This window comes from Bos grunniens, chromosome 17, assembly GCF_055505025.1.
Source record: "Bos grunniens cultivar Pamir isolate PY7600 chromosome 17, Bosgru_T2T1.0, whole genome shotgun sequence".
NCBI lineage: Eukaryota > Metazoa > Chordata > Mammalia > Artiodactyla > Bovidae > Bos > Bos grunniens.
The window spans coordinates 65,992,674-66,015,810 of NC_141181.1; the positions used below are offsets into that span (position 1 = coordinate 65,992,674).

General features: G+C 52.1%; 1 protein-coding gene across 6 annotated transcripts in view; it reads left to right on the plus strand.

Moving 5' to 3' along the window:
- MYO18B (myosin XVIIIB) overlaps positions 1–23,137 on the plus strand; it is a 233,054-nt gene that overhangs the window by 64,747 nt on the left and 145,170 nt on the right. For all 6 annotated transcript variants that reach the window (XM_086345996.1, XM_086346001.1, XM_086345999.1 and 3 more), the window contains 7 exons: positions 1,512–1,704; positions 4,870–4,950; positions 7,010–7,157; positions 12,754–12,913; positions 15,524–15,707; positions 16,485–16,707; positions 20,437–20,546. In XM_086345996.1, coding sequence (XP_086202122.1) covers positions 1,512–1,704; positions 4,870–4,950; positions 7,010–7,157; positions 12,754–12,913; positions 15,524–15,707; positions 16,485–16,707; positions 20,437–20,546 — 1,099 coding nt within the window. The remainder of the gene's footprint in view (positions 1–1,511; positions 1,705–4,869; positions 4,951–7,009; positions 7,158–12,753; positions 12,914–15,523; positions 15,708–16,484; positions 16,708–20,436; positions 20,547–23,137) is intronic.

Consider the following 23,137-nt stretch of genomic DNA (forward strand, 5'->3'; position numbering starts at 1 on the left):
CATGCCGCGTGGTACAGCTAAAAAATAAATAAAAATAAATTTAATAAGAAATCAATAAAAAATAAAAGATAAATTTAAAAATGTCTGTGAACAACTCTTCTTAAATTGTGATCATAAAACACTGCAGATATCTGCAGGTAATACTACTGGGAACCTGTGTTCTCTATCATGGGGAGTGCCGCTCTGAACCCTGGGAAATCTAAGCAGTTCCAGTGGGGCCGATCCAGAGCTTGTGGAAGGGCTTCCCCCCCTCCTCTGTGTAAGCGGGAGGCGTAATTAGGCTTCCGACATCCTGTTCAAGGGATGAGGCTGGTGCGTAGCAGCAGCGCAGCTGGGGTTCTCTGCAGACATAGAGTCGGCTCCCTCTCTTCCTGCTGGAGTAATTACCCTCTGAGATTGCAGACACATTATCTAGAAACCAGGGGATCGTGCGTGCTCAGGGGAAGAAGCATTTATCGGTGAATTGCAAGAAGTGGGTGGCTGCTTCCTGTTTGGCTCTGGGGTTCTGGGAGCCCGAATCCGGGAAATGGGTGTATTGGTGATGACGACACTTGCCCGTCCTGCCATTTACAAGCATCCAGCAGGCGTCTGGCTTTCTGAACATTAACTCACTTAATTTTCAAGCATGTCTGTGTGCTGTGTCTTATTGGCCCCATTTTATAGATGGAAAACCTCAGAAAATAACAGCGAAGCGCTTGAGTTCAAACGTAGGACTCTCCAAAGCATCTAACTGCTCATGCTGATGGGAATAATAGCAGAAAACACTGAGCACTTACCACGTTCAGAGCCATGGACGTTTTATCACACCCAGCCCTCCTACCAGCCTTCTGAGTTCGTCTCCATCGTTAGCCCTTCCACGGCGGACGTTCAGAGACTCTGGGCAACTCTGCCAAGACACGCAGCCCCGCTATGGCTGAGCAAGGGTTGGAACCCACATGTGACTCTAGAGTCTCTTAACTCTTGGTTTTTGATGCAAATAGTCCCTTCTCCATCCACCCTCATAGATTTGTCAAGAGGATCCAGGGAGGTGAAGAGAGAGAGAGAACTTTGTAAACTGAGGCAGATACGGAACAAAGTTGTTTTTCTGATGCCACGTGTCACTAAGAAAGAAAAGGAGGCTCTAGTCAACATTATAGTAAATTTGTGGTGCAGCCTTAAGCAAGTATTTTCTCCGGTCTTGGCCTGGTGGAGAGAGCATGTGTCCTAATGGCCTGCAATGTCCAGGGGAGGCACTTCCCATACTTTAGCTCCTTTTTTTTTTTCTTTGCAGCCCCTGGGTCTTCCTATTCATCCCTCCCACCATTTAACATTGGGGGAAACCCATGTTCAGAGAGGTTAAGTAACTTTCCCAAAGTCACACAGCCCACAGGAAGTGTGTTCTGCTGGGTCTGCAGACCTGCCCAGCATGCTGCCCTGGTTTCTCCATCTCTGTGATGGGGGAGTGGGGGGCCTGGACCAGAAGGGCTCTAAGATTCCATGTCCTCTCGGGGCCCCTTTCCTTTCCCCCACAGATCCTTCTCCTCCCACCACCTCTCCATGGCCTCCATCATGGTGGTGGACTCTCCGGGCTTTCAGAACCCCCGGCACCAGGGCAGAGACCGGGCTGCCACCTTCGAGGAGCTGTGCCACAATTACATCCACGAGCGCCTGCAGCTGCTCTTCTACCAGCGGACCTTCGTCTCGGCGCTGGAGCGATTCCGGGAGGTATGGCTGGGCTGGGCTGGGGCTTCTGGTGCTCATCCTGGATTTAGCTTCATGCTGTCTGGTCCAGCACTGATTAAAACCCAAAGTGCAGGCCTCGCTGCCAGGGCCTCTGCTCCTCCCCCATCTCCCTCTGTCTCCCATGGCCTCTTACACTTCTCTTACGGTTCAGAGCTTGGGGCTCCTCAGGCCCTGCTCCCACAGCTATCCCTTGTTTGGGCTGATCAGTTCCTCCTCACCCACACACCCAAGCTGAAGTGTTCTCCAGCAGTTCGGTGCAGCCTCTGTGTGGAAGGCCCTTCATGCCCTTTTCACCTGTGGGTGAAAACCGTGTGGTTTGCGCAGTCTCTGGGTCATAGCATGGGAGCGTCCACCAAAGGAGGACATGCAGCAGCCCTCCAGGAGGCTCTGCAAGCGGGTCAGGATGCTCAGGCTCATTCCTGCATGCCTGCCTTTACTTCGTTAAAAAAAGTTAGATTGAACTACGACACTTACACAGACAAGTGCCTAAATCCAGAGTATACGTCTCATCTTGGTGAATTTGTCCAGCTGAGCACACTCACACAGCTACCACCCAGGGGAGAGGAGACATCGCCAGCACCCCAGATGCCCCCTGGCATCTACTCCCTCCTTCCTCCCTGGTGTTACCACACCTTCTAAAGACACTGTTTTGAACATTTGATGAAGTGGTCTAGAAAATGCCTAATCTGTATTAGGCATTCTGCATGTGGTAGCATCCATCATGTTTTTCCCCATAATATTTCACTTTATTTCTTATTATCAGAGTAAAACATGTTCTTTATTTAAAAACTGGCAAGTGCAAATCAGTGTCCAGAAGCAGAAAATACCATCTCCTTTACCCCAGCACCCAGAGGCAACCACTGTTACCTCTGTCAGTATCTTACGCCAGCCATTTCCCCATACATGGTCTTCTCTGTAGATTTCACGTCCATCTATATATGATTCTGTTGTTTGCTTTTTCTTCATAGCCTTATGTTGTTCACATTTCCTCCACCATTCACAGCTCTTAGAAAGGATGCATGTCTCTGGTTGCGTCAGATTCTATCTCAGCTCTCCTTTGGACCCCTGGGTGATTTCCACATTTGTTCAGTAGTCAAGTCGTGTCTGACTCTTTGCAGACACGACTGCCCATGGACTGCAGCACACCAAGCTTCCTGTCCCTTACCATCTCCCGGAGTTTGCCTGGGAGATTTCCACATCTATGCTGTTAGAAACAACACCGTGATGAATATCTTTGAACATTGCATGGTCTGGACATTTCTGATTACTTTTGTATGCCAGCTGTTGTTTTCCAGAGTTTGTTTGTTCTCTCTAGCACTCAGCCCAGCACTTATTGGGTGCTCAGTAAATATTAGAAGGGTCTGCACTGAGTCGTCAGTTCCTGATAACCTCACCATGATTGCTGACAACCCTGCAGGATGGACAATATTAGGATGCTCTTGGGATCCTGGTCTGTATCCTTTCTTCTCATACCAAGGCTAAAAGGATAAAAACAAAGAACCTGATTAAACATGGGCAAAGGGCTTCTCTGGTGGCTCAATGGTAAAGAATCCACCTGCCAATGTAGGAGGCATGGGTTCAATCCCTGGTCTAGGAAGATCCCACATGTCTTGGAGCAGCTAAGCCCACGCACCACATCTACTGAGCCTGTGCTCTAGAGTCTGGAAGGTGCAACTGTTGAAACAGGCACACCCTAGAGCCCATGCTCTGCAACAGAAGCCACTGCAGTGAGAAGCCTGCACAACTAGAGAGTAGCCCCTGCTTGCCACAACTGAGAAGAGTCCACGCAGCACTAAAGACGGCACAACCAAAGATAAATAAGAAAATGGTTAAACAGGCAAAGGAATGAATAGCTGTTTCTCCAAAATAGATGAGCAAATGGCCAATAAACACATGAAAAGATGTTCAGCATCACTAGTTTAGGGAAATGCAAATCAAAACCACACTGAGATACCATTTCACACCCACTAAAAATAAACAAAAAGTAAGAACTGCTGGGGAGGATGTAGAGGAGCTGGAACCCATGTGGACTGCTGGGAATAAAAAGTGGTGCAGCTGCCGTGGAAAACAGTATGGTGTTTAATCAGAAAATTAAAAATAGAACCACCATTTGATCCAGAAATTCCACTTCTGGGTATCCACCCTAAAGGATTCCAAGCAAGGTCTCAAAGAGAGATTTGTACACCAGTGTTCATGACAGCATTACTCGTAACAGCCAACAGGTGGAGGCATCGCATGTGTCCATCAGTGGATGAATGGATAAACAAATGTGATGTTTTCATACAAGGGGCTGTCATTCAACTATAAAAAGGAAGGAAATCCTGACACATGCTGGGACTGGATGAGCCTTGAGAACACTATACTAAGCAAGTCAGCAAGTCAGCACTATACTGCAGCAAGTCAGTCACAGAAGGACAAATCCTGTGTGATTCTGCTCATGTGAGATGCTTAGAGTGGTCACACTCATAGAGACAGAAATGGGGAGGGGAAGCACGGAGCTCGTGTTTACTGGATGCCGAGTCTCAGTTTTGCAAGATGAAAAGTTTTGGGGCTGGATGGTGGGGAAGGCTACACAACGATGTGAATGTGCTTTCTGCCGATGAGCTACGCCCTTAAAAATGACTTAAATGCAGACTTCCCTGGGGGTCCGGAGGCTAAGGTGCCACACCCCCAATGCGGGGACCCAGGTTTGCTCCCTGGTCAGGGACTAGGGGCTTCCCTGGTGGCTCAGACGGTAAAGAATGCGCCTGCAGTGCGGAGGACCTGGGCTCAATCCCTGGTTCTGGAAGATCCCCTGGAGGAGGCCACGGTAACCCACCCCAGTACTCTTGCCTGGAGAATCCCCACGCACAGAGGAGCCTGGCAGGCTGCAGTCCCTGGGGTCACAAAGAGTCAGACACGACTGAGCACAGCACAGGGCAGGGCAGGGAAACTAGAGCCCACACGCCGCAAACAAGACCCTGCACCACCAAATAAATAGTTTAAGTGGTAAATTTCATGCCATGTGTATAGTACCACGATGAAAAATAACAGTAAAAAGGGCCAAGGTGTGAGATTCAAGCCCTCGCTTCTCTTCAGCCTCCTCCAGACGTTTCTTCCCCCTCAGCTCGCGGAAGGAACTGATGCTGAACTTGTGTGACTTTCTAGGAAGATGTTCCTGTGCAGTTTGACCTCCCGGAGTCGTCCCCGGGGACCTCGGTGGCCGTGGTGGATCAGACCCCCTCACAGGTAACACAGGGCCCCGTGAACCACGGCTCTCAGATGCCTCTTGGGCTTTATATCGAAATACTGGCGGATTGGAGTCTGACCTACTAGATCATAGCTCTGTTCACACCTCAAATGACCCATGGATTCTTCAAAACACTGACCCTGGGGACCCCCTCCCAGATTCTGTGTTGATTGGTCTGAGGGTGTAGCCTAGACAACCAGCATTTCAATCCCATCAGGTTGAGAGTCTGAGTCGGCATCTTAGAATGCAGTCATGCCTGCAGTCTGTGGACGGAGCCGGGGCTCCAGGGCTGGTACCCGGTGACCTCCAGGCACTGTCACCTGGCAAGGTCAGGTGTTCAGACGAAGATGCTGCACCCAGCAGAGACCGGGACAGTCGGGGGCCCCTGGGGATGGAGAATGGGGGTGGTGCTGGATGCAGGCCCCTGAGCTCCCTGGAGGCAGACAGACTTTAGTTTGGGGATCCCCGAGTCTTTGGCTCCCTCTCCCTGCCCCCAGAACCCACTGTGCTGACCCCTGATCTGCCGCTCTGCTCAGCCCTCTCTCAGCAGTCCATGACCATCACACTGGAATTTGGCTTCCTTCATTGCCCCACCCCCCAACTCCCCCCAACCTGCTGTAAAAGAAAGGGTTCAGGCCATGGAACTTGCCGGGCTCCAAGCTGATCTTGGTGACCTTGGGCGCGTCACTTCTCCTCTCTGAACCTCGGCTTTCTCATCACCCAAATGGGAACAACAGGTAGTACAACTGGGTTGTCCTGAACACCTGTGAGATCTGGGACAAACAGCCCCACAGGGTGGGTGACGCCCAGTAGGTGTCCTGCTGGTCACGTTTCTCCTGCACTTGGACACCTTTTCCTGGTTCCCTGGCTTCTCTCAGCTCGCAGCGGGCTGCACCTTGTCCTGCAAAGCACTCTTGACTATGAGCCCTGCCGGCCCTTCACGGCTGCTTCTGCTGCTCCCTGGTGCCTCTCGGGCTGGGTCCCTGTCCCTGTCCTGCTTCCTCCCTTCCTGGGAGGGGAGAGCCTGAGGGACCACCCAGACAGTGTGAGGAGGAAAAGATCCTGGTGTCCCCAGGACTCCTGGGCAGTGGCTGGAACAACTGGGAGGGGCTGGCTATAGATTTCAGCTCCAGCAAGAGAGGCCATGGTGAAGACCCAGGATCCCAGGGGCAGGTACACTTGTGCCCTGGGCCTCTCCATGTGACCCTGGACGTGTCCCTTCCCCTCGCTGGACCCCTCTCAGAGGGGTGTGGACTGATATTCCTGTATCAGAGTGAGCAACTGTCCTGGTTACCAGGGACGTTGCTAAATTGGCATTGAAATCCTCGTGTCCTGGGAAGCCCCGACCCTGGGCACACTGGGACCGTTGGCCATCATACACGTCACATTTCCTCTTTAACTGTCTGACACCATGTTTGGACGCATCAGCTCACTGGGGACCCTCGGATAAGCCCTGCAGATCCCCAGGCCTCTCCCCGTCTCCCACGTGTGGAGATGCAGGGGTCGCCTGGAGGGTCTCTGATGCTGGTGCTGGATTTAAAATTTCATATCTGTGTGGTTGAGGCAAGTTCACTTTCTCTAAGATGTTCTTGGTGCCTTTTTCCTCTCGAGATTTTACTATAAAAAATACAAAGACTTCTAAGAGGACGTGATGGGGATGGGATTCATCCTTTCATGTTAGGCTGCGCACGAGGAGACCAGCTGCCCACGTGGAGCCAGGGATGTGTGGTGTACAGAGGGCTCGCTTTGGTTAAATCCTCACCTTGGAGGACAGTGTTGTCAGTCTCCATTTTGCAGAAGGGAAGATGAGCCTCAGAGAGGGGCAATAAGTTGCCTGGGGTCATCCAGGATATGAAGACAGAGGCAGGATCCAGACCCTTGTAACCAAGAGATTGGTAGTCCCGTGGCTTCTCCACTGAGAGTCTGGGGGTGAGCCGAGCATGGTTCCAGAGCAGCATGTCTGAGTCCTGATGCCTGGGCCACAGACCCCTGACTCCCTAGGTGAGATGAGAAGTCTCTCTCGGGAGGCTCCTCAGTGTATCCTGGGTCTCCCTCCAGGTGCGCCTGTCAGCTGGAGGAGGTGCCGAGGACTCCAGGGGCCTTTTCTGGATCCTGGACGAGGAGGTCCGGGTGGAGGGCTCCCAGGACAGCGTGGTGCTCGAGCGCCTCTGTGCCGCCTCTGAGAAGAAAGGAGCTGGAGCTGAAGGTGAGGGAGGGAGCCGGGGTGGGGGGGGGGTGCTCCTCTCCTCATCATCATCTCTCCCGGTGGGAGTTGGACTCTGTCTCCTCAAAGCCCTGACAAGGCCTGCACTCGGGGGGCTGTGCACCTGCCTGGGTGTGTGCCTTCATTCATTCGTGTGCTCATCCATTCATGATTTCATCATATGTTCTGAGTGGGCTCTAATCTACACGGAGGCAAACAGCCTGATTAGACCCCTGTCCTTGCTGGGGAGAGGGAGGGGTGGGAGATGACAAGCTGACACATAAGTACATGTGAGTCTCCTGAGCCTGAGATGGCAGACTGGGGGTTGGTGGTGGGTGTCAGGCGGACCTCATTTCTCCGGCAGCCAGAGCCTCTCAGGAGAGGCTTGCAGGTAAATCTGACGGAGAGCCAGGGGTGCGGTGCAGGACAAACAGGGAGATGTCATATGGGCTCAGACCTTCAGCCCTGGCAGGCCTCACAGAAAACATTGGTTTTAACCCAAGAGCAATGAGAAGCCATGTGGGATTCTAGGCAGTGGGAGCTATGGTCAGATTCGGGTTCTAGAAGGTTCCCAAGACTGCATTGTGGAGACACGAGAGGAAGGCAGCTGGGAGGTGAGAGGAGCCGCCTCCCTGGGGAGGTGGGCAGACTCCGGAGTTGCCGAGCACTGGCTGCTGGGCTGGATTGGTGAGAGGAGAAGTGCAAGGGAGTGGACGCTTGGAGCGAAACTGAGTTCAGAGGCCATGGGGTTTGGCATCCATCAGCTTTAAGTTCAAGTCCATCTATTTGTAGTTTCACCAATGTGGCACCAAACCAATCTCACAGCATTTTGAACAATGGAGATGGAGCTTTCCCTGGCTGCCTTCTCTCCAGAATTTCTACTACCTTGGTGGGGTGAGGGGAGGTAGCCGCAGAGCTTGGTCATCAGCTGCCAGTTGTTACTGACGAGGCCGAGGCTGTGATACAACAAAGAATATCATCCCCGTCTTTCCAGGGGTTGGAGGAGTGCTGTGTGCACTCCATGCAGGGGCCGAGCTCAGGGCTTTGTGTAGAGTGTCTGGTCAAATTCTGTCCCGTATTTAGAGGTCCGTATTCTTACCCCCCAACCCTGTCCCCAGGATGAGGAAAGTGAGCTCCAGAGAGAGGCTTGTAGAGAATGCTTGTCTGTGATCACCCAGACGGTGCATGTCAGAAGGCAGATTCAACACAAGCCATGTCTGCCTCTCAGCCTCGAGTAAGCCCCCTTCCACCCGGACGCTCCCAGGCCTGTAAGAAGACAATGCACTGTGGGGTCTTCCAGGTCCCACCAGACATGGCGGTCAGATTGTGGGCTTGTTCATGCACTGGTTCCTTCAACAAATACTTCTGGAGCACCTGAAATGGAGGCTGAGAAATACATCTGTGAACAAAACAAAACTGTCCACCGAGGGGCTGACGTTCCAGCAGAGGAGATGGATGGTAAAGAAAAAAGCCAGTATCTGTAAGAAGACATTGAGGACCACAGTTCTAGTTTGGATCACTAAAGGAATGAAGGTTGGCAGTGAAGATGGCCAGGGATTCGGCTCTGGGACATTCCAGGGACAAGGCTTGTGTCCAGCAAGGGCAGCTGCGGAGGAGTGGCCGGGGATGTCGGAGAGGGGACGAGAGGGGGTGGCGTTCCGGAAGCCTCAGGAGGAGGGACAGACCAACCGAAGTAAATGCTACTTGAAAGTTTGAGTGAGGCGTGGCTGAAGAATGGCCGTGACTTGGCTGCGTGGAGGTCCCTGGCCACTGAGAAAAGTGCAGCTCCGATGGGAGTATTTGGGGTGACCTTCTGACTGGAGTGGCTTATGAGAAATTGGGGGAGGAGCTGGAGAAAGATGTGGACAGCGCTCAGTGCTGCTGGGCTGGAGCCTCTGTCTGGGACACACATGGAGCGCTTCTGCACCTGATGATCCAGCTGCTCTCCCGGGACCACACCCAGAGCATTAGTACCCCCATGGCTCCCGAGAGCTTGGCTCTGTGGTGACTTGCCTGGGCCCAGAAGGGGCTGTGCCTGGGGCCCACAGTACTCTTAGGGATCCATGACAATCTTTTAATTTCTGTTAAAAGTAGAAGAAAAAAATGGACTTTAAGGCAAAAACATGTTTTAAGTATATATTGTGGACTGAACTGTATTCCCCTTCCTCAAAAATTCGTATGTTGAATTTCTAACCCCTAGCACCCAAGAATGGGACTTTCTATAGATACAGGGTCTTTAAAGAGTTAAAGTAAGTTTAACTAAGGTCACTGTTCAGTTCAGTCACTCAGTTGTGTCTGACTCTTTGCGTACCCGTGGACTGCAGCATGCCAGGCTTCTCTGTCCATCACCAACTCCTGGAGCTTGCTCAAACTCATGCCCATAGCATCAGTGATGCTATCCAACCATCTCATCCTCTGTCGGCCCCTTCTCCTCCCGCCTTCAATCTTTCTCAGCGTCAGGGTCTTTTCCAATGAGTTGGTTCTTTCCATCAGGTAGCCAGAGTATTGGAATTTCAGCATCAGTCCTTCCTATGAATATCCAGGACTGATTTCCTTTAGGATGGACTGGTTGGATCTCCTTGCAGTCCAAGGGACTCTCAAGAGTCTTCTCCAACACCACAGTTCAAAAGCATCAATTCTTTGGTGCTCAACTTTCTTTATAGTCCAGCTCTCACATCCATACATGACCACTGGAAAAACCATAGCTTTGACTAGACGGACCTTTGTTGGTAAAGTAATGTCTCTGCTTTTTAATATGCTGTCTAGGTTGGTCATAGCTGTTCTTCAAGGAGTAAGCGTCTTTTAATTTCACGGCTGCAGTCACCATCTGCAGTGATTTGGGGGCCCCAAAATATAAAGTCTCTCACTGTTTCCACTGTTTCCCCATCTATTTCCCATGAAGTGATGGGACTGGATGCCATGATCTTTGTCTTCTGAATATTGAGTTTTAAGCCAACTTTTTCACTCTCCTCTTTCACTTTCATCAAGAGGTTCTTTAGTTCTTTGCTTTCTGCCATAAGGGTGATGTCATCTGCATATCTGAGGTTATTGATATTTCTACTGGCAGTCTTGATTCCAGCTTGTGCTTCATCCAGCCCAGCATTTCTCATGATATACTCTGCATTTAAGTTAAATAAGCAGGGTGACAATATACAGCCTTGACATACTCCTTTCCCAACTTGGAACCAGTCTGTTGTTCCATGTCGAGTTCTGACTGTTACTTCTTGACGTGCATACAGATTTCTCAGGAGGTCACTCTGGTGGGTCCTAATTTAATATGACTGGTCCTTCAGAGGACAGATTAGGACACAGACATTCACAAAGAAAGACACAGGGAAAAGGTATCCATCTGCAAGCCAAGGAAAGAGGCCTCAGTGAAACCAACCCTGCCAACACCTTGACCTTAGGCTTCCAGCCACAGAGTCTGTAATGCTTTGTTATGGCAGCTGTAGCAAACCAGTGTAATATATTTACGTATTATTAATATCAATCCTTCTTTCTACTGACACAGTCATGAAATATAATTTTGTGTACTTGTATATATGTACACGACCCTGGACTGCCCTCACCCTGGAGGTGGGGGTCATAGTGCTTGGTGTGATGCTGCCCATGATCCTCTCTATTCCAGAAGGTCACCTCTGTGTTCTGAGGTACTGGCCTCTGCCATCGGGAGGGGCAGTCGGAACTGCTATTTGTGGGGCCCTTAGTCTGAGCCGGGCAGTGTGGGCACCGCCACACCCCACCTCTGGGGAGTACCTGGGGCCTTGGAGAGGCCTGATGACTGACCAGGGCCCTGTGGGCCCTGTCTTCAGGAAATGTCTCCAGGGTTCTGGAACGGTTATTTTCTTCCTGGGGGCCTGTGGAGGAGGAAACTCACCCAGACCCACAGAAAGCCAAGAGAGAGAGCTGTTAGAAGCCCGCCCAGGCACTGGCCCCGAGCGTGCTGGGTTGGACCCGTGCTCCACTAGTTAGCTGCAATGTGCGTGCGTTGTAGAAAGTCACCTCCTTCCTCGCCTTAAGATGGTGACCCCCCGGGCCTGGGGTGAGGACAGAGGGCCTCGGGTGCACCCAGAAGTGTTTGTAGTCCTCCTCCTCTGGCTCCCTGCTTGGCGCTCCTCCACAGAGGCCTCCCCGACCCTGTCCTCTCTCTAGCCACACTACGTCCTTCCTGACGCCCTCCTCGTCTCCTTCAGGGCCACTTCTGGGTTCTGGGATGTTTGGCGACCTGTTCTCTTGGCTTGCTTCTCATCAGCCCAATGACCTCCCTATATGTGCCCCACCCCCCCAGGTCAGAGGATATCCGTCTTGTGCTCTGCCGTCTCCCCAGGGCCTGGGCCAGAGCAGGGCCCTGTGGACCCCTGCCACTGCCTCCTCCCTACCCATCCCCTGCTCTGCTCTGATGCAGAATCGGGTGAACCAGAGTTCTCAAATGGAGTGTTTCCTGGATCCTGACTTTTAGCCTAAAGACACAGAAAGTGGGGCCAGAGGCAGAGGTGTCCTGTAGGGTGTGGTGGGGGCAGGACTTGAAGGCCTTTTCCTCTGTCTGTGAGGCCTGAAGACACGGGAAGCCTCTCGGGTCCCAGGGCAGCAATTCTTGTCCTGGACTGACTGATAGACACATTAACTCAGACATTTTGGTATTAAAAAATTATTTTTTGCCTCTGGGGCTTTCCGATTAGCTCTGAGTTAATGAGAACGTTCACTCAAGCAGAATACGTGTGGCTCGCTGGCTGTTGCCTCTCACTTAAGGTGCACACTGGGCGGAGGGAGACCGAGGCTCAGAGGTTTAGGTGGTTTGGCCCCTGTCCCACTATAAAAACGGTCAGGTCAGGATTTGAACCCAGGTCCTCTCTAACTCCAAGCCCCTTTGTTTCTCCCACTCTGTCCCTTGGAACCAGGTGTCCACCAGCATCTCCCAAGAATTTGCTGTGTGTTTATTTGGCAACTGGTATTCCAGACAATTTTAAGTGGTACCTACACATATTTTCAAAATATTTAATAATTGTGTATTTATTTCCATGAATATTAGAAAGTAAATATAGCTGGCACACCAAACCTGCAGTATAATGCTTCTTTACAAATGGATTTTACCTGTAAAACTGAGTCGATTGAAAGAAAACATTAAAAAACAGTCCATGTGATTCATGGTTCTGGCTAAAATCACAAAGATGGTACGTGCTAATGGGGAATGCAGGTATCTTCGATTTAAGAAAGCAAGGAGGAGGGGCTTTCCTGGTGGTCCAGTGGTTAAGACTTCGCCTTCCAATGTAGGGGACGTGGGTTAGATATCTGTTCGGGGAACTAACATCCTGCATGCCTCGAAGCCGAAAAATCAAAATGTAAAACAGAAACAGTATTATAACAAAGTCAATAAAGACGTTAAAAACAGTCCGCATCAGAAAGACTGACAGAGGAAGCAAGGAGGAACGGAATGCAGGCTGGAAGCTGTGCGTGTAAGTGCACAAAGCAGGGGAAATGCAGTGCCCAGAACTGATTGCTTGAGTCCCATCAAAATGGGAAAAGCGTGTTCTCAAAGACGCCACGCCATGACAGAGTGTCCCGCTAGGCCCCGGCACTCATGCCCTGTGTCTGCTTTCAGGAGCCTCTGCCCTCCGGGCCTGCGAGCAGCCCCTCCAGTGCGAGATCGCCCACCAGCTGGGACACGACCCTGTGCGCTATGACCTCACGGGCTGGCTCCACAGGGCCAAACCCAACCTTTCAGCCCTGGACGCCCCCCAGGTCCTACAGCATTCAAACAGGTAAGCCCAGCCAGGGCTGGGGATGGGCGGGGGGCGTTCGAGGTGCTGGGGCCGTGCAGTCATAGCAGCCCAGTCAGTGATGGAGGGCTGGTACGGGGACCCTTCCCTAATGACACAAAGACCTGTAACTCTAACAGGAGTGGTTCAGCATCTCCTGGGACTGGCCTGAGTCCAGCCAAGGAGGAAGGCTGGCCGTCTGGGAGGTGGAACAAAAGCTAGAAAGCTGTGACTTCTTATTCATTAAGTATCTGGGAGATGATGTGACTGGGAGGACTTTTATGGACATCCTCCAACTAGGGGATCATAAAACCGAAGTGATAACTTTTTGCAGCCTGAAAAAAGCTGACTGCATTTCTTGACTGCTCTGCTCAGATGTGCTGGCAGAGGGCTGCCTTGAATTCAGAGAGCTATTGGAAAATGCTTGTTGGGGAAGTGTGTGTGTGTGTGCGTGCGCATGTGAAGCTGAGGCCACATTTACTAACTCCCTGCTGTGCAGAGGAAGCACTTTATAAGGGTCTTTAAACATACATATATTTATTTACTTATTTATCTGACTGTGCTGTGTCTTTTTTTTTTTTTTTTGGCTCAAGGAAGTCTTAGCTCACTGTCCTTTTATTTTATTTTTTAAAATTTTATTTTATTTTTAAACTTTACAATGTTGTGTTAGTTATGCAGATCTAGTTCCCTGACTAGGGATCGAACCCAGGCCTCCTGCTTAGGGAGCAATGAGTCTTAGCCACTGGGCCACCAGGAAAGTTCCTATAAGGGTCTTTTTAATCCTTAAAACAATTGTATCCCTAGCCCCATTTTATAAATGAGAAAACTGAGGCCCCAGGAGGCGAAGTGGTTCACCTTTGACCACATAACAAAAGAGTAGCAGAGTCAGAATACAATTTGGGTCTAAGTGATCCTTGGAAGGCGTTCTCAGAGCTGGATAGTCAGCGTTGATTGGAAAAATCTAGTGGGGGCTCAGGGAAACAGCTCCCAGAGAGAGATCTAGTCAGAGGATGGGGCAGAAGGAGAGTAACAAGCACATGGAGTGCTGTAGGGGGAGCCGGGGGACCTGAGTCTAGGCCAGCCCAGCCCCGTGCCCCCCTGGGTGACTGGGCAGCCCCTTTCCTTCTCTGCAACCTCAGGGTTTTTGGGTGAGGCCACATTGCACAGCTCTGGAGTCAGGCAGATGCTCAGGTTCTGCTTTTGCCTTTTTCAAGCTGCATGACCTGGGCCTCAGTTTCACAGTCTGAGAAGTGGGAATGATGCTGCCAAGCTTACAAGTGTGATGTAAGGCTTTGGTGACATAACAGAGTGGATGGCTTGTTAAGGAACCTGGTTCATGGTTACCCCTCAACACACATCTTGTGGCCTCCTTGTAAATCCCCCTGCTGCTCAGAAACCCTCAAGCTGAGTGAGGGGTATAGAGTTGGGGAAGGGCAGGCACACCTTGGTTAGCCAGGTGGCCTGGTGAGTGTGGAACCTTCTGGGACAAGGAGCAGCGTGTGCTCACGAGTAGGAGTATGGCAGGTGTGGCAGTAAATCCCAGCAGGGTGTCTTGCAGGCTTGAGAGCCACGGGTTGGTGGGTTTGAGGGCAGACAGCGCTTCTTCTTGGCCCGTGGTTCTGCAGTCAGGATCCCGATTCACCAGGACTGCTTGTGTAGCACTGTGATTCCTGGGCCCCTCTAGTCTCTCGGGGATGCTGGGGGGTTCCCGGGAGGTGCTTGTGCTCACTGAACCTTTGTGCCGTGTATCGGGGGGTCCCGAGAGGACCCGTGACTGCCCCAGGCCACACTGCACACTGCAGACCAGAGGTCGGGTCTCCCAGCGCCACTGATGGGGCCATCTTCATGCAGGGTCAGGGCTGTGGGCACCACCTCCTCTCCCTGTACCAGGCAGGGTGCCCACAGCCTGCCTTCTCAGGGCTCCCGCCTCCAGGGGGCTCTCCAGGCTGTCTCCCCAGACTTCTGTTGCAACCCGAGCATCTTTGCGCCATTGTCAGTCTGTGTGCTCCGCAAGGCATGGAACTGCTTTTAGCAACCTCCGTGCATCTGGCGAGACTCATTTTCTTAATGGCTGTGTAGTCAGTTGGGCCCAGAGTAGGGATGGATAAGAGTCTTGAGGGCTGGTCTGGGTGGGGCCTGGATTTGCAGGGGAGTCGCCCACAGGCTTATAGTGGAGGGGAGAGGCCAGGGCAGCCAGAGAGCCTGAGGCCTTCCCTGGGTCCCAGCTTCATCCTGGGGCTCGGTAGGGTCTCCTTGGTGCTCAAACTGTCTGTTGGACAGACTAAGCACCTGCTTTGCTCAGACCAGTTCTAGAGATAACCGAGGTGATTTTACCCTCTAAGAAAGTGCTGGCTGTGCAGAGTTCCTGCAGGTATGTAAGTGACGGGAACATCCAATAGAAGGAAGATGCTCTGAGGTTAGGAGAGGGAGAGAGGCATGGAGGAAGATGCTGGCATTTGTCCTTGAACAAAGGATCATCTGGGAGAAGGGACTATGAACAGACTTGGCAGCTAGGACATGGTTTCAGGAAGCAGATGTCCAGAGGCAAGAGGGTCCCCTTTGCTTGCCCCCAAACCCCTGAAGCCTCTCTCTCTCTCCCCGCCTACCTGCCAGGGAGGAGCTGAGGACCCTGTTCCAGTCCCGGGCCAAGCTGTCCCCCGTGTGCCGGGCCGTGGCCGGCCTGGAGGGCACCTCCCAGCAGGCCCAGCAGCGGAGCTGCGCGGTGCGGAGGACGTTCGCCAGCAGCCTGGCCGCGGTGAAGAGGAAAGCCCCCTGCTCCCAGATCAAGCTGCAGATGGTGAGCGGGGCCCTGTTCTCATGGGGTGGGAGCCCCCCCACCCGCCCCCAGGGCGAGTTATCCAGGCGCACCAGCTCTGAGCTCTCCAGCAGGCCTGAAGGGACAGGCAGCCAACCCCCCACACTCCACCGAGGAAGAAGCTGAGGCTCAGGGCAGCACAGTGACCCGTCCCAGTCTGAGGCCTAAGCCTCAGCTCCTTGGTCTCATTTGAGCAGCTTCAGGAAGTTGGCAGGAAACAGGTCGCCTTCCTGACCAAGGTGACAAGCATCGCAGCCAGCCCTGTTCTGCCCACTTCCCCTCTCCCCTCTCAAAGGCCGGCGTGCCCACCTCCAGGCTCCCCTAGAGAGGGCAGCTGGACCCAACCCTGGTGTGAAGATGCCACCTGGACACAGTAATCCAGTACAAGACATTAGGCTAAGCTTAGGTGGGTGGGACACGGGAAGGAGGGCTTGAGGAGCCGACTCGTAGCATCTTATCCTGGAAAAGCCCCCAGCCAAGGTTCTGGGCTCTAGTTTTCTTCTTGGGTGACTGGCCCCCTCTGCTTGGGGCCACTCTTTTGTCCTCTCCGTGTCCCAGTTTTTCCATCTATGATAATAAGGATAATTATAGAGGTCCTTTATTTCTCATGAGTACAAATTGGGCCATGGATAAGAGGCCCTTGTGGTAGGACATAGGGGCCTCCAGAGATGCCCAGACCAGACTGAATGTATGTTTGGGGAGTGTCCAGACCCTTGTCGGTCTCACTCTGGCCCTGACCCCATCTCTTCTTGGTCCTAGGACGCATTGATCAGCGTGATCAGACGGTCTCAGTTACACTTCATCCATTGCCTGGTGCCGAGCGCAGCGGTGGAAAGCAGAGGCGTCCAGGGGTCTCCGACTCCACCACAGCCTGGTGGAGACAAGCCTGAGGCAGGCAGGTCCCTGCCCTTGGACATCCCCGCACTGAGGGTGCAGCTTGCAGGATCCTACATTTTGGAGGCGCTGCGTCTGCACAGAGCAGGTGAGAGGCGAGCAGGGAGCAAGCACCTTGTCGCTAACTCCTGGGACTTGCTCTTTGAGCCTAAAGTCTAACCATTCCTGAACTAGTTGTGCACTCCTGGAAGGCAGGGCTTCCCTGGTGGCTCAGTGGTAAAAAAAAATCCGCCTGCAATGCAGGAGATGGAAGTTCAATCCCTGAGTCAGGATACCCCCTGGAGGAGGGTATGGCAATCCACTCCAGTATTCTTGCCTGGAGAATCCCAGGGACAGAGGAGCTTGGTCGGCTACAGTCCATGGGGTGGCAAAAGAGTTGGACACAACTGAGCGACTCAACAACTTCAACGACCTGGAAGGCTTGGAGTGTGTCTTGCCCGTCTTCCTTTTCAACAAACATCTTAGGAGCATCTGCCTTGGAATTGAGGGTGAAATTTTTTCAGTCATTAATATTTGGCCTTCAGGATGCTCAGCCTGGTTTGGGAGATCCATATGGAAACAGGTGATGATTGTATGATGTGACCAGGGCATGTGTCACGCAGGGATGTGGGAGGTACCATGCCCATTGGAGGTAACATCTTCGTTGAGTCTTAGAAGAAAGCAACTGCTCACCTCTGGGTGGTGCAGGGAGAGGGAAAGCTTGGTCAAAGGAGCACTGTGTGCAGAGGCAGGGAGGTGTGGGAGAGCCTGGGTTTCCAGGTTCACAATGAGTGAACCTGGGTGGATGTGGGAGAGGAGGGGTGGACCCACCGGGGAGGCTTAACCCCATCTTTGGAAGACTGGCTTTCCCCAGTCCAGCTGAAGAGGTGATGGGCATGATGGGGGAGGAGGGGTTTCCATTAAAGAAATAAAGTTTTAGGCCCATATTTTAGAAAGTAGGCATGCACCAGGGTCCCCCCCGTTAGCTCTTCTTCTGAGCTGAGTTTGATCTGAAATTTTCCCATTCTTTTCTGTCTCTGAGACCCCATTGGCCACCCTGTGGATTTGCCTCCCTGACAGGAACAGCTCAGGCGAAGTCAGGGGATGGGGTGGCTGGGGCTGATGGGAGTCTACGTGGGCCCCCACTTGTTTAATATTTCCTCGGTCACTGCCCCCCTAGCTTGTGGTCACTGCCCTGTCTCCTCCCACGGCACTCATACTGAGTCCTGGGCGCAAGGTGCTGGGCAGAGAAGCCGGGAGCAGCCGGCAGCAACCATGAACCGCTCGCTTCCCCCAGCATCGCATTGATTTCCCCTCCTGTCTGCACAACCGCAGGCATAGGAAGACAGACACTGTCACAGGGAAGCGTGAGCCAGTCACAGCCCAGGCCGCTCGATTGCGCCTGGCTGGCAGGAGGTTAGAGCCTTTGCACGTAGGCGCGGTCAGCAAGTCCCCTTCCTCCCTGTGTGTCCACCCTCTGCCGTCTCAGGGCCCAACTCAGGAAGGGCGTCCAACTCCGTGAAGGGTTGAAGCCTCCTGCCAGTTTCTGCTTCCGAGACCTGGTTCGTTTCCTCATTGTTTTCTGCTCTGAGTCACTTCTGTCTCTCTCACACCATGTGAGAAATATTTACTTGCATACAAAGATCCATACATAGTTATTGATGTCACAGATTTACGATTTCGACTGTGTGTGTGTGTAACAGATACACAAGCAGGCCTTGTTCTGTTGTGCTTAGAGCACAGTTGTTTTTTTTTTTTTCATAAATTGAAGGTGTGTGGTAACCCTGTTTCATGCCAGTCTGTAGGTGCCATTTTTCCAACAGCATTTGCTCATTTTGCATCTCTGTGTCACATTTGGTCATTCTTGCAGTATTTCTAACCCTCCACCCACAAAAACTTACAACTTGATGAAGGCTGAGATGATGGTTAGTATTTTTTATTCAGTAATACATTTTTTAAATGAAGGTCTGCACATGGTTTTTTAGATATAATGCTATTGCACACGTAATAAACTATGTATAGGATAAATTTAACTTTTATGTGCACTGAGAAAAAAGTTTTATGATATTTGATTTGTTGCAGTGGTCTGGAACCGAGCCCACAGTGTCTCTGAGATGTGCCTGTACGCATAGACACAGGCACACACGAGGCACATACGCAGAGGCTGTTTCCTGGGCGCTTCAGATGCTCGGGCACCGTGTGGTCACACACACTCAGTGGTGGTGTTCTCACAGAGCGCTTAGCACAGAGCCCGGCAGACAGTAAATGCTCACCACATGTCACATGCGGGGCAGCCTGGTGGGCACAGCCCAGACTCTGGAGCCGGTTGGCCTGTGCGTGGTCGTGGTCGACACTGTCAGGCCCCTAGGTCGTGCCTCCCTTTCCTGTCCTGTAGCAGCTCAGGTTTCAGAGAGCCGTTGAGTGGGATGGTGAATTAGTAAGGGAATGAGAAAAGTGCCTGGACATGGCCAAGTGCTCAAAACACGTTAGCTTCTTTTCCTGTAGTCATTATTGGATTTAATCCTTGTCATGACTGTGTGACAAGAGATCTTAGCACATTATTGACCAGGGGATTTTTGCAGAAACTAATGCCCCTGGCTGGCGATTTGTTATGTAAATGAATATTGAAACACTCTGGTCAGTAACAGTTGGGTAACCAAAGACATATTAATACGTCTCTGGTCAATAAGTTGTTATTACTCTCATTGAACAACTGAAGAACTTGAATCTCAAAGAAACCAGAGTCATCTGTCACTGGTCAGAGGGCTAACCAGGGCAGATAGGAGATGTGAACCCATGTCTGACTCACAACGGCAGCCTGATAACCCCCCAGCCTCCAGGTCTCTGTGTGGTCAGCCTTGAGGTCTGGAATGTGCATTTAGGTCCCTTGGGCACCTGGTCCCTGCTCATCTCTCAACAGAGGGGCCCCACTGTTGGTTCCTCTCTGCTGGATTAGTGACTGTCGCTGCCTACATTTATCTCCCCAGTCCTCGCCAGGCCAGAGTCATCTTGCTATTCAGATCCTGGCTTCTGTCATTCTCCATCACATCATCTTGTTTGGATTTGTCTCCCCCAGGGAGAGTTACGATCCATGTCACTCTGCGCCCCGTGACTTGCTCTGGTCCTCAGTGTCCTTGTCTATATGACAGGAGAGCAACATAGGCCCCAGGGTCTCTGCGAAAAGGACGCTGTTATCCTAGTGTCTTACACACATGAGCACTCTGTGAATGGTGTCACCGCGACTGGGACAGACCTCTTTCCTGCTCTGCCTGGACTTCCTTCCACACAAAACCCTCTCGCAGACTCTCACAGCCCCTCAGAGGCCAGCTCGAACATCACGTTCTCTCAGTAGCTTTTCAGTTTCCACACAGAAGGGTGCAGCTGTGTGCATCCTACTGTAGATTTAAAAGAACCCTTAGCTATGGCCTGATGCAGTGTTTCCCACGCGCAGTCTGTGGGGGGTAAAACCTTAGATCAAAACATTTTCCCATGGTCCAGCAACTTCGGAGAACTCTGGGTTAAGTCAAGCTAATCAGGCATCGTCCCTGCAGAGGTTCTGGAGCCTTTGACTTTGGTGTTGATACACATCACGACCTTCCAAGAGGCGGAGGAGGGGGCAGCTTTTTCAGGCTTCAGTGGAGCCTCTTACAGGGTCTGTGTTCTGGGGAATGCATTTGGCAAATGCTGATGGAACCCAGTGTCTTATATTAGCAAACAGGGAAACTGAGGCCCCAAGAAGTGAGTGCACACAGCAGGTAAGTAGCAAGGCTGGTAGTAGACCCCTGGGCCAGGCGTCTCACTCAGATTCTTTGTTCTTCTCCTGCTCCCCACACCCCAGGCTACGCTGACCACATGGGGCTCACTCAGTTCCGCCGAAGATTCCAGGTGCTGGACCCTGCGCTCGTGAAGGAGCTCATATCAGCCCCCGAAGGAGTGGACGAGAGGAAGGTACATGGACCTGGGGGTGGGGGTAGGGTGGAGGTGTGGAGGCGCCGACGCTTCTGCTCTGCAGAGGATAGCCCGGGGGCAGCTGGGGCAGCTGGGATCTGAGAGTTGGGTCTCGGGGGCAGAGATGAGGATGGCCTGACGTTTGACCCGCACCCCTACTCCAGACCATGCCCCCTGCAGTGTCACTTACAACACTGCCCATCACAGAATGGTCCTTCTGAAACCCTGCCTGATGAAGTGCAGAAAAAGAATTAGAACCACGGGAAGAGTAGGTCCCAGGTAGGAGGCTCCCAGCAGGGTGGAAGGTCATCACTCCTATAGGGAGTTGCGCCCTGAGAGTCTGTGAAAGAGGGCTTGTGGTCCCAAACACTCCCCTCAGGGCCTTTGCACAGAGGGCTGTCGCCTCTCCCCAGTCCTGGCCAGGCCAGTGTCATCTTGCTGTTCAGATCTTGCTCGTGTTATTCTCCATCGCATCTTCTTGTTTAAACATCTGTGTAGCACTTAGCCATGTCTGAAATAACATTTTTTGGGGGGACTGTGTGTTTTCGGGCTCAGAGCAAGTGCTTAATAAATTGCCTGTTGGATGAATGAATGAAGACACGTACCTAACCTTGTGTTGCTGCCCCTGTATGTCTCCTTTCTCCATCTCTACATAAACTTCTGGAGCCAGAAGTCTTCACTCCTAGTGCAAAATCCCCAGTAAATGTTTCTGTTGAGAACAGCCACCGGCTGATCAATGATGACAGAGCTCTTGACAGTTTGCAAAGCCCTAGTGCATCCTCACAACAGCCCTGCAAAATGAGCCATCGCGCCTCTTTTGTGAATGCTGAAACGTGGGCTCGTAGAGGTGACTGATTGCCTTGAGGCCACACAGCCAAGCATTCGTGGGTTTTGCCCTTGAACTCAAGTTTCTTGATTGCATGAAGGGTCGTTAGGAAAGCATGGGCTCAAGTCACACAGCCCTGCAGTTGACTCCCAGCTGGGACTGTGTGAACTTAGATGAGTTAGTCCATCTTTCTGCCTCAGTTTCCTGATTTGTGAAATGGGAACAGTGATAACACCAACCTCAGTGGCGCGTCCGGTGGATTGTACGTAGTAGTGTAATGATGTGCTTGATGCAGGGCCCGGCATATAGTAAGGGCTCATTATGTATGAACTGTGATGGTCACTGTCATCGTCATCACCGTCTTCCAAGGCCAGAGAGGTGGCAGCCAGGCCACGCAGACTCTGCATTCGCAGCTGTGTTGAAACTCCCCTCCAGTGAGTGCGCCCGTGCGCACCTGACCTCCCAGCCTGGAATCCTCAGTCAGTGAGTCGCAAGGCGAGAAGAGCCAGCAGCGGAGGCACAAGTCTTCAGCCCTTTCTTGGCTGTCCTCTGCAGCAGGGACCAGGGCACAGGCTCCCTCCTTCAGACACAGCAGCATTTCTCAGGGCGCTCCTGCATCCACCCCCGGGGAGGGGACCTCAGACCCCAGCTGGTGTGGCGTGGGGCTGTCCCCTCCCTGGGGGGCATCCCACTGTGGAAACCACGAAATTGCCTGGCTCAGTGGCACTAGCCACTGTGGACCAAGCTTCATCGGGGTTCCTTATCCTTGGTTGCCCCCACCCCCCAGTCTTGATCTCCATCCAGAGCATCTGGACTGGAGCCACCGAAAGGGGCTTGGGCTCCTCTGCTGTTGAAGGCAGTGCAGAAGTGGGGCGTGGGGGAGTTTTCGGCGGGGGCGGGGGGAGCATATGGAAGCGTTTCTATTCTGGACGACTCAGCAGTTCTCTCGTAGCCAGACCGAAACCACCTCCACACACACACGCTGGAGGCCTCGGAAAGTGGAAAATTACAAGCAGAATGGACTGGGGAGTTTTCGCTTCTTGTTCTTCTTCTTCTTCTTTTTTTTTTTTATTTGCTCACAAATTTCATTTGCTGCAGCATAGGATTTTGGTAGCAACAAAAGGAAATGCCAGCCTGCCTCTTATGAAAAAGCTGATAAATATTCATCTGCCAAGCAGCACGATACACCATGAATTATACATGAACACGTGCTTGGGTGGGCAAACTGTCAGCCTCTGTGTGCAAAGCATTTAAGACCTCAGGATTTAATAAGACAAGCCTGACAGATAGGAAAGGTCAATATTGTCATTAGACGCTAGACGGCAGCAGAGGGAATTCACTGGCAGGGTGTGAGCCAGGCCTCAGCACGTCCCCCGTGTGCCTAGCGTGCACGTGGTGCTTAAACCAGGCTCTCTCCCAGTGAAGTACTCTCATTTGGAGGGTCCCTGCTGGATTTTGTGCTCCTGAAACAAAAATAGCATATGCCTTTTTTTTTTTTAACTGCAGATGCACAAACTCTCATCACAAAGTATCAGGTGTAATGTGAAAAGTTTCCCTACCGACTTTCACTCTGAAACAGCCCTCAATTGATAAAGCCTCCCTGCTCTTGGAATTATCCCCATTTCACAGCAGAAGCAACTGAGGCTCCCAACCCCAGCCAGGCCATGGGGCAGTGGTAGAGCCGGGATTTGAACCCAGGCTCTCAAACTCCTCACACAGGGCTCTTTACTATGTATTGTGGTAAAATACACATAACATAAAACTT